Source organism: Panulirus ornatus, chromosome 41, assembly GCF_036320965.1.
Source record: "Panulirus ornatus isolate Po-2019 chromosome 41, ASM3632096v1, whole genome shotgun sequence".
Classification (NCBI taxonomy): domain Eukaryota; kingdom Metazoa; phylum Arthropoda; class Malacostraca; order Decapoda; family Palinuridae; genus Panulirus; species Panulirus ornatus.
The window spans coordinates 11,958,394-11,972,212 of record NC_092264.1 but is presented as its reverse complement, the minus strand read 5'-3'; the positions used below and the strand labels follow the sequence as shown (position 1 = coordinate 11,972,212).

The 13,819-nt window shown below is 46.7% G+C and overlaps 1 protein-coding gene across 3 annotated transcripts in view; it reads left to right on the top strand.

Annotated features, from left to right (window-relative positions):
• The window catches only part of LOC139761680 (dipeptidase 1-like), a 317,903-nt gene extending 304,258 nt beyond the window's left edge, over nucleotides 1-13,645 (top strand). For 2 of the 3 annotated variants that reach the window (XM_071686010.1, XM_071686011.1), the window contains one exon: nucleotides 7,779-9,364. In XM_071686010.1, coding sequence (XP_071542111.1) covers nucleotides 7,779-7,895 — 117 coding nt within the window. In that variant the 3' untranslated portion in view covers nucleotides 7,896-9,364. Of the gene's footprint in view, nucleotides 1-7,778; nucleotides 9,365-12,625 lie in introns of those variants that run through there. The other variant, XR_011715590.1, reaches the window with a different exon arrangement.
• The last annotated feature ends 174 nt before the right edge of the window (nucleotides 13,646-13,819 follow it).

The following is a 13,819-nucleotide window of genomic DNA, read 5'->3' as shown; positions in this document are numbered from 1 at the left end:
ACACACACACACACAAACACATGCCCGAAGACACGCCTCTCTAGAAACACATCAGATGGCATATCAAACAACACGTACCATAGAACACACACACACACACCGCAACACAATGACAGGACCTTTATCCAAAGGTGATCATCACAATTTAAGCCCTACCAAAACGCGTCATACGACCCACATCACTAAGTGGTGAGTGTCTTCGCTGTGGTAGGTGTATCATGGGTATAAAGGTTTTCGGGATGTGTTAAGTCGGTTATTATAGTCATGCAGGGATGGGTGATGTACTAAGTGCAGAGGAGAAAGCATGACTCGTGTTTGTCTAGGGAGTGTGGTTTCAAGTTGTTGTACGTCTGGGAGGGTGGCATCTAAGATTGAAGAAGGCGGTTCTTTATCGCTTTCGGTTCAATTCAGTGTGTGTATGTGTGTGTGTGTGTGTGTGTGTGTGTGTGTGTGTGTGTGTGTGTGTTCGTGCACAGCAAGACGCCAGAGGACAATCGTCACAAGAGATTCATCACAAATCATCGCGAGTTACACCACCGATCACACACCACAAGAGAGACAGGCAAACACTACGAGCCACAGCACAGGACCTGAACCACTGGAGAGGCGCCACATGTCACCACGTTACCTCTGGTCACACACCCTCCTGGACCCATCGCTCAAACCACTCTCAGCGACCAAAGACCTGAGATCAGAGCCCTTTATGGCCATGTAATTCTAGGAAAAAAAAGGTCTAATCACCAAGTCTTCCATTATCGTAAATATCAACTACTCAAAGAACTTCAAGCGTGTCATAACCATTTTTCCATGAGAATAATAGTCAAGTGAAGAGGTTCTTCGTAGAACATTGGTTCCCGTCCTCACATCCCTGCCTCCTGGCGTTTGTAAGCTTGGGTTCCACCCTTGTGTCTCAAGTGCGTCTTGCCCTGCCCTCCTTCCCTGCCCTGCTCCCCATACACCTCCCTGCACCCGATCTGTGGCCACACTAACCCCGTCCATGACTCGCTTCTGCATGGCCACACTACCTGCTCCACTGTTTGGGGCTACGCTACCTCGCCTCCCACAGCGACTGGCGAGCTATTACGAAGGACGACCCTGCCCCTCAGTGGTATTTGGTTGGTCCATTTGTATCTGTGCCATCTCTCTCTCTCTCTCTCTCTCTCTCTCTCTCTCTCTCTCTCTCTCTCTCTCTCTCTCTCTCTCTCTCTCTCTCTCTCTCTCTCTGCGGCAACCAATTCACCTCTGTGGTCCCTCTCTGTGGCACCTCGGAGCCACCCGGCTGTGGTCAGTCAACCCCCTTGTGTAGACGCTGTGCCTCACCCCAACATTAGTTGGAGAACCTTGTGAGTCCACCTTACCTCACGCCTCCAGGAAACTACTAACCTTTGCGTCGCGATATTACCTTATCTTGTACGGTAGTGTGGCTAACCCCTGCGACCTAGATGACCCATACCTACAGTGGTTTGTTCTCCTTCTATCCTGCGGTCGACAGTTAATCTCTCTGTTAGACTGAATTACCTCATCTGCCGCAGTAATTTTCTAATCCCTGTGTAGCCTTCATGTGGCTACATTACCCTCCCCGTCGCCGTCGTGGAAGAATGATCCTAATTAACCTAATTAACCCAGATTTGCAGGTCTCAGCTTACCTCAGCGAGGAGACATGAATTCCCTTCGCTTTTCCAGCGGTGGTTGACTAACTTTGTGTCGTAGCATCATCCTTACTCACCTCTGGGAGCAGGTCACTCACCTCGTGTGGCCACACAAGCCCTCAGCCCCCAGAAGGTGGCAGTGCTATGTACAGCTCCTCAGTAGAGACCAAACAAACTCTATGAACAGCCCTGATCAACTGTAGATTCCTTAGCCAACGTGAGGTATGTCATAATGCCCTACAGGACTCTTATAAACCCTACATACAGCCGCCATAACTGAGCAGAACCCTACGTACTCTGTGTAGGTCTACATCTTCCCATCAGAACTGTATCTCTTCTTGTGTGGATGTGTTAGCAGCACCATGACTTATACAATGTATCTTTGACCCAGTCGACGCCTTGGCTAATCTTATCTTCGGTCCAGATGGACTTTGCTGACCTGTGTGTGTGTGTGTGTGTCCACTGCACCTTGGCAGGATCTTAGCTAGCCGTACACACGGCTATATTACATCAGAGAGACACCCTCACTGGACCCTATGTAACCCTATGCACCACGTTAGTATATACAGAACGACTGTAGATAACCCTATGTACAGCTGTGGTCGCCCAACACATCACTCACTCATGAATGCAGTGCCCTAGGAGGACAGTAACTAACTCTATGCATGGCAGCAGTACTTACGCAGGACCCTAACTAACCCTACGTATGGCAGCAGTATTCAAGTATAGGAGCCTAACCCATTCCTATATACGCAATACCTTAGTGGTATTGCGTATATCACCCTGCGTATGCTCGCGGTACCTTATCAGGACCCTATCTAACCCTATACACCGTTTCACACGACTCTAGATTAACGCTCTGTGAGAAATCCAGTGTAAGGTCAGCTTGACCTGAGCAGGAAACCCACTAGTCTTACTATACTGCTGACTGATGACTCTAAACTGATGACTCCTTCGTTTTATGTTGAAGGTTTCAGTCACAGACGAAGAGTCCACGTCAAGGCCAGACCCTGGTGTTCATCATCCCTTCAGGGTTGGTCGATAAATCAATATCTGGCTTCGTCTTGTGTGTGTGTGTGAGTAAAGACATGGTTCATAGTGTTCAGAGACGGGGCAATACAAGTGTACAACTCTCTCTCTCCCGTAACACACAAATTATCACATAATGGTGTCTCTTCGTAAGAGGTCTTTCGACTCAGTGTTTACTATGGAACATTTGCTTAAGGTGCCACAAACGCAAAATGTATTCCCGAGCATCGACAATGATGGACATAATGTGTTCCCAAGTATTTAGATACCCAGGCAAACTAAAGCCGAACAAATGATCTGGTTCTGACGAAGCCAGCCAGCCAGCCAGCGAACCAGCCAGCCAGCGAACCAGCCAGCCAGCGAGCCAGCCAGCCAGCGAGCCAGCCAGCCAGCGAACCAGCCAGCCAGCGAACCAGCCAGCCAGCCAGCCAGCGAGCCAGCGAGCCAGCCAGCCAGCGAGCCAGCCAGCCAGCAAGCCAGCCAGCCAGCGAGCCAGCCAGCCAGCGAGCCAGCCAGCCAGCGAGCCAGCCAGCCAGCAAGCCAGCCAGCGAACCAGCCAGCCAGCGAACCAGCCAGCCAGCGAGCCAGCCAGCCAGCAAGCCAGCCAGCGAGCCAGCCAGCCAGCGAGCCAGCCAGCCAGCGAGCCAGCCAGCCAGCGAACCAGCCAACCAACGAACCAGCCAGCCAGCCAGCCAGTGAACCAGCCAGCCAGCGAGCCAGCCAGCCAGCGATTAGCCTTTGCGATCGGCCATATGTCCAATAATTCATCGCAGTCAGGGATAAACCCCGATGACTGAAAGCTACCTGACGTTCCACCAATTTACAAACCCGTGACGAAATATGTCCTTAGTACTTCCCTCCCATTGTCCTCATTACGGTTGTAGGTAAAGCACTGCAAACAATAATTTGAGGTGAAATGATTAAATTCCTAGGAGGAAAAGGATTAATTATCGACCATAAACATGGCGTCCAGGATTATAGGTCGTCTTTAAGTAATCTGATTACGTTTTTAAGTCCTTCCCTCATGAGCAAGACCTTTCAGAAAAGGATATTTTGTCCTCTTTTCGAGTGCACGGGTCTCCTGCTCCACCTGCACATCATACACTGTAGACACACACATCCACGTATGATAGGCCCAGACACCAGCAGACACACACATCCACGTATAATAGGCCCAGACACCAGCAGACACACATCCACGTATAATAGGCCCAGACACCAGCAAACACACACATCCACGTATAATAGGCCCAGACACCAGCAGACACATACATCCACGTATGATGGGCCCAGACACCAGCAGACACACACATCCACGAATAATGGGCCCAGACACCAGCAGACACACACATCCACGAATAATGGGCCCAGACACCAGCAGACACACACATCCACGTATAATGGGCCCAGACACCAGCAGACACACACATCCACGTATAATGGGCCCAGACACCAGCAGACACACACATCCACGAATAATGGGCCCAGACACCAGCAGACACACACATCCACGTATAATAGGCCCAGACACCAGCAGACACACACATCCACGTATGATAGGCCCAGACACCAGCAGACACACACATCCACGTATAATGGGCCCAGACACCAGCAGACACACACATCCACGTATAATGGGCCCAGACACCAGCAGACACACACATCCACGTATAATAGGCCCAGACACCAGCAGACACACACATCCACGTATGATAGGCCCAGACACCAGCAGACACACACATCCACGTATAATGGGCCCAGACACCAGCAGACACACACATCCACGTATAATGGGCCCAGACACCAGCAGACACACACATCCACGTATAATGGGCCCAGACACCAGCAGACACACACATCCACGTATAATAGGCCCAGACACCAGCAGATACACACATCCACGTATAATGGGCCCAGACACCAGCAGACACACACATCCACGTATAATGGGCCCAGACACCAGCAGACACACACATCCACGTATAATGGGCCAAGACACCAGCAGACACACACATCCACGTATAATGGGCCAAGACACCAGCAGACACACACATCCACGTATAATGGGCCAAGACACCAGCAGACACACACATCCACGTATAATGGGCCCAGACACCAGCAGACACACACATCCACGTATAATGGGCCCAGACACCAGCAGACACACACATCCACGTATAATAGGCCCAGACACCAGCAGACACACACATCCACGTATGATAGGCCCAGACACCAGCAGACACACACATCCACGTATAATGGGCCCAGACACCAGCAGACACACACATCCACGTATAATGGGCCCAGACACCAGCAGACACACACATCCACGTATAATGGGCCCAGACACCAGCAGACACACACATCCACGTATAATGGGCCCAGACACCAGCAGACACACACATCCACGAATAATGGGCCTAGACACCAGCAGACACACACATCCACGTATAATAGGCCCAGACACCAGCAGACACACACATCCACGAATAATGGGCCTAGACACCAGCAGACACACACATCCACGTATAATAGGCCCAGACACCAGCAGACACACACATCCACGTATAATAGGCCCAGACACCAGCAGACACACACATCCACGTATGATAGGCCCAGACACCAGCAGACACACACATCCACGTATAATGGGCCCAGACACCAGCAGACACACACATCCACGTATAATGGGCCAAGACACCAGCAGACACACACATATTCCACAATATCCTCCTATGCTATGTACACTTTGCACACTGGACTCTTCTAAAGCCTTTGATGAAGTGCCACACGAAAGATTGGTCAGTAGACTCATAACTTGTAGTATACGAGACTGAATCTGCGCCTGGACAGTGTACTGGGTTTCTCAGTAAACTCAATGGCACTCAGTGGGGAAGCGTCTGACTGATTTCACAGTGGAATATACACCTGAATTTCAACAGTAACATATCACTTGGGTCCTACAGAGCTTGTTTGTGATGGTGGAAGAGACAGCTTCGTTAGGATCCAGTGATGTGTTGGTGTTCGCATTCAGTTGGATTCAGTACTATATCAAAGGATTTACGATAGTCCAAGTCTACAACACAGAAGGGTATTTCGGAGTCTGTGTGTTCAGAGTGCCTTCACAAGGGCCAGTCCTGCGACCCATACCTTTCATTCTATTCGTCATTGGTCGTTGGCCAAGAGACAAGACTGACAAGTAGAATATCAACATTGGAGAACAAAACCAGCTCATGGTAGACTGCCTGAAGAGGATAGACAAATACCTCATTGATGTTTCTTATCAGTAAGGAAACCATATTATTGTTAATTATTCTTTGTCTTCTTTCAGGATCCAGCCGCAGATGTCATCAAACTGATGGGGAACTTTTTGTAGCGCACGCTTTCCTATAAAATTTCCATAGATGTAACTTACCATCATACTGTATGAAATTCGTATCCTTGTCTTTTCCCTGCCAGCCGTTGAGCCGGAGGGAGAGGTGGGTGGGGAAGTGCCTCCTGCTTTGCTATCCTGTTTCTGTCACTATATTTATCTTTTTTCTACAGATAACCTCGTTATGGACCATCAGGCCTCCTGTTATGTGTCCCTGCCATGTTCTTAACCCTAACTTAAACGATAGCTAACCTTTCCTCTAGATACAGTATCACAACAGGACATGAACGAACATTATTCAACCGACGTTTACCCCAGCAGGTCCTGAACTAGCGTCATGTTAGCCATACATCTCTAGACAACTTCCACAGTACCCTTACTTTTTAGGGCCACTCTAACTCAGCAGAATCCTATCTAACGCCGTTCATACACCCTTCATAGAACCCTATATATCCCTATATAGGGCTATATCACCTCAGTACCGATTCACACTCACAGTACCACAGCCTACCCCTAACTGCTCTAGGGAATCCAAATGACACTCAAAGGGACCCAAACTCCTTATACGTAGACCAGTGTACCTCCACCAGGATCTTTATTGATACACTATACGTCCACAGGGTGTCAGATACCTTATCCTAGGCTCCAGTACACTCAGCAGATCTCTCACTAACTCCCTGTACGAGTACAATATGGAAACTAACCCCATACATCTCTGCAACACCTTAGGTGGAACCTTTCTTCCCTTTTGTATCGCCCTAAAGACATAACTATCCTCTGTATCGCTACAGTACCAAATACAGGACACCTCACTAGATCTGTGTACTGTACTAAATCTGTATATACTGTACCCAGGCGGGTCCCTAGCTAACACCATGTATAATACACCAGAGTACCACACTGGTATCAAACTGTCCCTCAATACGGCGTTAAGTACCCACGGCTCATTACTCACCCGTGTACAGCCCTAATACTCAAACAGGTCCATAACTAGACCTTTTTGTAGCCAAACTAGTCCTATTATATGCAGCCAAGGTACTCTAATAAGTCCCTAATTAGCCCTATGTACAGTCGCACTTCCCACACACGTCCCTAACCAGCTAAGTGTATGGCTACAGTACCCAAACAGCCCTATGTATGGCCTCAGTACACAAACACATCATTAACTAGCCCTGTGTACAGCCAGAGAGCCTATGTAGGTCCCAAGCTAACTCTGCGTTGGACTGCAGTACCCAAATAGGTTCTTGATTAGCCCTGTGTACTGCCACAGCACTCAAACAAGTCCCTAACTAGCCCTGTGGACGACCAGTGTACTCAAACAAGTCCCTAACTAGCCCTAGCGAAGTTACAGCACCCAAACAGGTCCGTAACTAACCCTGTGTACGACCACAACACCCAAACAAGGCCCCTAACTAACACTGCACGGCCATAACACACACACACACACACACACAACACACACACACACATAGGTCCGTAACTACCACTGTGCATGGCCACAACACACACACACACACACACACACACACAGGTCCGTAACTAGCACTATGTACGGCCACAAACAGGTCCCTAACTAGCCCTGTGTACGTGCACAGTACTGGGGAGGTTCCTGTATCACCCTACGTCCAGCCATAGCTTCCAGCAGATCCCTACATCAGTCACTATACTCCCTCCTCATCCCGCAAGCAAGGACCTCCCCTAACTCTTCTTTCTATGTACCGGCACAGGTGCGTGAGGAGCTGGTGTCTGAGAAGCCGTCCGAAGAGATCATTCCCATTCACGACATAGACACCCGCTGGCCCTGCAGGTACAAGTTTGCGAGCCTCGATCACGCTCGCACCTGACCTCCCGCATCTACGCTCTTGCTCCTCAGTTACGTCTTGACCCACACCCTCATCCTGGCAGCTGACCATGGCAAGGGTCCTGCTTGTGTCCCTCTGAGGCTTTAAGGAGTCTTATTCACAGGAGGTGAGGCTAAGTCAACGGTACAGATGAAGGACGCAACAATGACCGAACGAGGAATCTGGCTGAGCTTGTTTGACTTGTGCATCGCGTTGAACACCACTGAACAGTACCTGATCCTCTATGATGTCTGAAAGTGATGGAATAAAGTAAGAAATCGGTGAACCTTATTCATATCTGATCTATTACATGTGTGACTGCTCCAGCCTGACACCCTCCCTGAGCCACGAAAGGGTGTAGACATGTCCACACCTCCTGCTTTTATCTATTAATATGACAATTTCGTTGGTCGAGGCTGACCCTGATTTCCCCCAAGCACACAAACCGAATCTTGACATAGAGTTTTACCTAGAACAAATTCTCCAGCCAATAATAGGATTCATTTTTTCCTTGAGTGCCAAATTATTCTGTAATTTAAATAAATCTAAGAATAAAGAGATGATGAGATAAACTAATAAAGAACCTTTGTCGGAAAGTATCTAACGTGTTTCCTCATACTTGTTCCGGGATGTGCAGTTATCATCTATGGTTTATGTATTGAAGGGAGACAATTCTATACTCGTCTCTTAAGCTTGGAGGTGTACCATGTCTTTTACATACACATGACAGTTTCATCCAGCTACCTATTTATCGACCAGCCTCAAGAGGAAGATGAACTTCTGTATTGGCTCTGGGTTATCTGGGATGTCTGAGTTCATACGACTGCCCTTTGGGATATGGAGGGATTTACGGCCGTCCCCTGGGACATGGAAGGGTCTACGGCCACCCTCTGGGATATGGAAGGGTTTACGCCATCCCCTTTGGGATGTGGGAAGTGTTACGCCCGCTGTATGGGGTATGGGATATCAAACAGCTCCCCTCTGGGACGTGGGAGGTGCTACGCCCACTCTCTGAGATGTGGGAGATCATACGGCTCCCCTGTGGGACATGGGAGGTGCTACGCCTGCCCTCTGGGATGTGGGAGATCATACAGCTCCCCTGTGGGACGTGGGAGGTGCTACACCCACTCTCTGGGATGTGAGAGATCAAACAGCTTCCTTGTGGTACGTGGAAGGTGTTGCGCCCGCCCTCTGGGATGTGGGAGATCATACAGCTCCCCTGTGGGACATGGGAGGTGATACACCCACCCTCTGGGATGTGGGAGATCATACAGCTCCCCTGTGGGACGTGCGAGGTGCTACACCCACCCTCTGGGATGTGAGAGATCAAACAGCTCCCTTTTGGTACGTGGGAGGTGTTGCGCCTACCGTTTTGAGCATGGGATATCAAACAGCATTCCCCGATGGGGAATTGCGACGCCCACACTCTGGGGTCATATGAGGTCTTGGCTCCACGCTGGTCAACAGTGACTGCCTCACGCCTCACTTGGACTTACGACACAACGATCCTACTGCACTGAGGCAGAATGTGTGTTGGTGTTTGAGGACTGGCTAGTGAAGGGTCGTGTGTGTGTGTGTGTGTGTGATTCATATATCCAGCAGGTGAAGTGCCTCTTCAAAAAAAAAAACCCCATGTTGGTGAGTGTGTTTTCACGTCAAGACACACGAGGTCAGACATTTCTGTCTACACTCACAGCCAGGGAGACTGCTGGACCAGGAGGGACTCTCGTGTCTCAACCACTGGTGAGGACAGAACACAGAGAACACTGGCCACAAAAATGTTATCATTATTAATATCATTATCATCGTTATAATTATTATTATCATTATTATTATTATTATCATTATTATTGTTATCATTATTATTATCATTATTATAATTGTTATTATTATCATTACTATTATTATTATAACTGTCATTATCATTATTATTATTGTTATTATTATCATTATTATCATTATTGTTATTATTATTTTTATTATTATTATCATTATTTTATTTATTTATTTATTATACTTTGTCGCTGTCTCCCGCGTTTGCGAGGTAGCGCAAGGAAACAGACGAAAGAAATGGCCCCCCCCCCCAATACACATGTATATACATACGTCCACACACGCAAATATACACACCTACACAGCTTTCCATGGTTTACCCCAGACGCTTCACATGTTTTGATTCAATCCACTGGCAGCACGTCAACCCCGGTATACCACATCGCTCCAATTCACTCTATTCCTTGCCCTCCTTTCACCCTCCTGCATGTTCAGGCCCCGATCACACAAAATCTTTTTCACTCCATCTTTCCACCTCCAATTTGGTCTCCCTCTTCTCCTCGTTCCCTCCACCTCCGACACATATATCCTCTTGGTCAATCTTTCCTCACTCATTCTCTCCATGTGCCCAAACCACTTCAAAACACCCTCTTCTGCTCTCTCAACCACGCTCTTTTTATTTCCACACATCTCTCTTACCCTTACGTTACTCACTCGATCAAACCACCTCACACCACACATTGTCCTCAAACATCTCATTTCCAGCACATCCATCCTCCTGCGCACAACTCTATCCATAGCCCACGCCTCGCAACCATACAACATTGTTGGAACCACTATTCCTTCAAACATACCCATTTTTGCATTCCGAGATAATGTTCTCGACTTCCACACATTCTTCAAGGCCCCCAGAATTTTCGCCCCCTCCCCCATCCTATGATCCACTTCCGCTTCCATGGTTCCATGCGCTGCCAGATCCACTCCCAGATATCTAAAACACTTCACTTCCTCCAGTTTTTCTCCATTCAAACTCACCTCCCAATTGACTTGACCCTCAACCCTACTGTACCTAATAACCTTGCTCTTATTCACATTTACTCTTAACTTTCTTCTTCCACACACTTTACCAAACTCAGTCACCAGCTTCTGCAGTTTCTCACATGAATCAGCCACCAGCGCTGTATCATCAGCAAACAACAACTGACTTACTTCCCAAGCTCTCTCATCCCCAACAGACTTCATACTTGCCCCTCTTTCCAAAACTCTTGCATTCACCTCCCTAACAACCCCATCCATAAACAAATTAAACAACCATGGAGACATCACACACCCCTGGTTCTCAGTGATCATTATTATTATTATCATTATTATCATTATTATTAGTATTATCATTATCATCATTATTATTAATTGTTATTATAATTATTACTATTATTGTTATTATCATTAATATTATCATTATCATTATTATTATTATTATTATCATTATCATTATTATTACTATTATTATTATTATTATTATTATTATTAATATTATCATTATTATTGTTGTTGTTATTATTATTATTATTATTATTATTATTATTATAATTATTATTATTATTATTATTATTATTATTATTATCATCATTGTTATGTTTATTATTATTATCATTATTATTATTATTATTATTATTATTATTATTATTATTATTATTATTATCATTATTATTATCATTATCAGTGAATGTAGGTTTGCGGCAGGTGTGTGTGATGTCTCCATGGTTGTTTAATTTGTTTATGGATGGGGTTGTTAGGGAGGTGAATGGAAGAGTTTTGGAAAGAGGGGCAAGTATGAAGTCTGTTGGGGATGAGAGAGCTTGGGAAGTGAGTCTGTTGTTGTTCGCTGATGATACAGCGCTGGTGGCTGATTCATGTGAGAAACTGCAGAAGCTGGTGACTGAGTTTGGTAAAGTGTGTGAAAGAAGAAAGTTAAGAGTAAATGTGAATAAGAGCAAGGTTATTAGGTACAGTAGGGTTGAGGGTCAAGTCAATTGGGAGGTGAGTTTGAATGGAGAAAAACTGGAGGAAGTGAAGTGTTTTAGATATCTGGGAGTGGATCTGGCAGCGGATGGAACCATGGAAGCGGAAGTGGATCATAGGGTGGGGGAGGGGGCGAAAATTCTGGGAGCCTTGAAGAATGTGTGGAAGTCGAGAACATTATCTCGGAAAGCAAAAATGGGTATGTTTGAAGGAATAGTGGTTCCAACAATGTTGTATGGTTGCGAGGCGTGGGCTATGGATAGAGTTGTGCGCAGGAGGATGGATGTGCTGGAAATGAGATGTTTGAGGACAATGTGTGGTGTGAGGTGGTTTGATCGTGTAAGTAACGTAAGGGTAAGAGAGATGTGTGGAAATAAAAAGAGCGTGGTTGAGAGAGCAGAAGAGGGTGTTTTGAAATGGTTTGGGCACATGGAGAGAATGAGTGAGGAAAGATTGACCAAGAGGATATATGTGTCGGAAGTGGAGGGAACGAGGAGAAGAGGGAGACCAAATTGGAGGTGGAAAGATGGAGTGAAAAAGATTTTGTGTGATCGGGGCCTGAACATGCAGGAGGGTGAAAGGAGGGCAAGGAATAGAGTGAATTGGAGCGATGTGGTATACCGGGGTTGACGTGCTGTCAGTGGATTGAATCAAGGCATGTGAAGCGTCTGGGGTAAACCATGAAAAGCTGTGTAGGTATGTATATTTGCGTGTGTGGACGTATGTATATACATGTGTATGGGGGTGGGTTGGGCCATTTCTTTCGTCTGTTTCCTTGCGCTACCTCGCAAACGCGGGAGACAGCGACAAAGCAAAAGAAAAAAAAAATTATCATTATTATGATTATTATCATTATTATCAATTATTATTATCATTATCATTATCATTGTTATTATCATTATCATTATTACTATTATTATTATTATCATTATTTCCAGATGTAGCAGTAGCAGTAGTAGTAGTAGAATTAGTAGTAGTAGTAGTAGTAGTAGTAGTAGTAGTAGTAGTAGTAGCAGCATTAGGAGTAGTATGTAGTTGATGGGCATCAAGAAACACTACCACTTACAAATGTCTCTCAGAGAAGAGTGTTTTCGCCAGTCCTTCAAGACACGTTGGTGTGTGTACCGCCTCACTCAGGTCATGAGGTGGGTTGTGGTCACAATACAAGCAACCGCCAGACACTCCAGCTCCCTCCCTAACTCTCACTCTGGCTGGGTCACAACCTTACCCACGTCCACCGATCACCTACCACAGCAAGAACCCCCCCTCCTCTTCCTCCTCCAAGAACCCTCCTCCTCCACCAAGAACCTTCCTCCTCCAAGGATCCTCCTCCTCCTCCTCCTCCAAGAGCCCTCATCCTCCAAGATCCCTCCTCCTCCAAGAACCTTCCTCCTCCGAGAACCCTCCTCCTCCAAGAACCCTCCTCCTCCAGGAACCCTTCTCCTCCAAGATCCCTCCTCCTCAAAGAACGCTCCTCCTCCAAGAACCCTCCTCCTACAAGAACCCTCCTCCTCCTCCAAGAGCCCCCCTCCTCCTCCAAGAACCTTCCTCCTCCTCCAAGAACCTTCCTCCTCCTCCAAGAACCCTCCTCCTCCTCCTCCTCCTCCAGTTTCTTCCTCAGTCCGTAAAGTGAAACCTGACACAACGTAGCTCACACATCCTGATATTCCACTAAGCTAATGCTAAGTTTGCGTAGAGAACAGTTTATAATGATGGTTCAGACTGTCCCCCTGAACACAGTCCTTGTTATGTCTTTTGATAAATTGATGTATTTGAGGATATACCTATCCTGATCACCTGTTACAGTATACCGGTATGTTTCTTTGCTTTATGTCAACCCCAGTTGCCTGTATATCATTGTATTAACATCACTGTTGAAATATAAGTGAAGACGAAAGAAATCCTTGTCAATCATGTGATTTTTGTGTTAAGAATAAATGAAATACATGATGAAGTGATCTAACTCTTTTCTGTATCCTAAAATTAAGACGAAAATGTGAAGCAATATGATTTGATGCTCCGTCGAAGCTGAAGTGTCTTCATATGTTTCCTCCACTTGGGTGTATTTAAAATGCGAGACGACATGGGATCTGCTATGAATATAAGGGATGAACGTACATCTATGTCCTCAG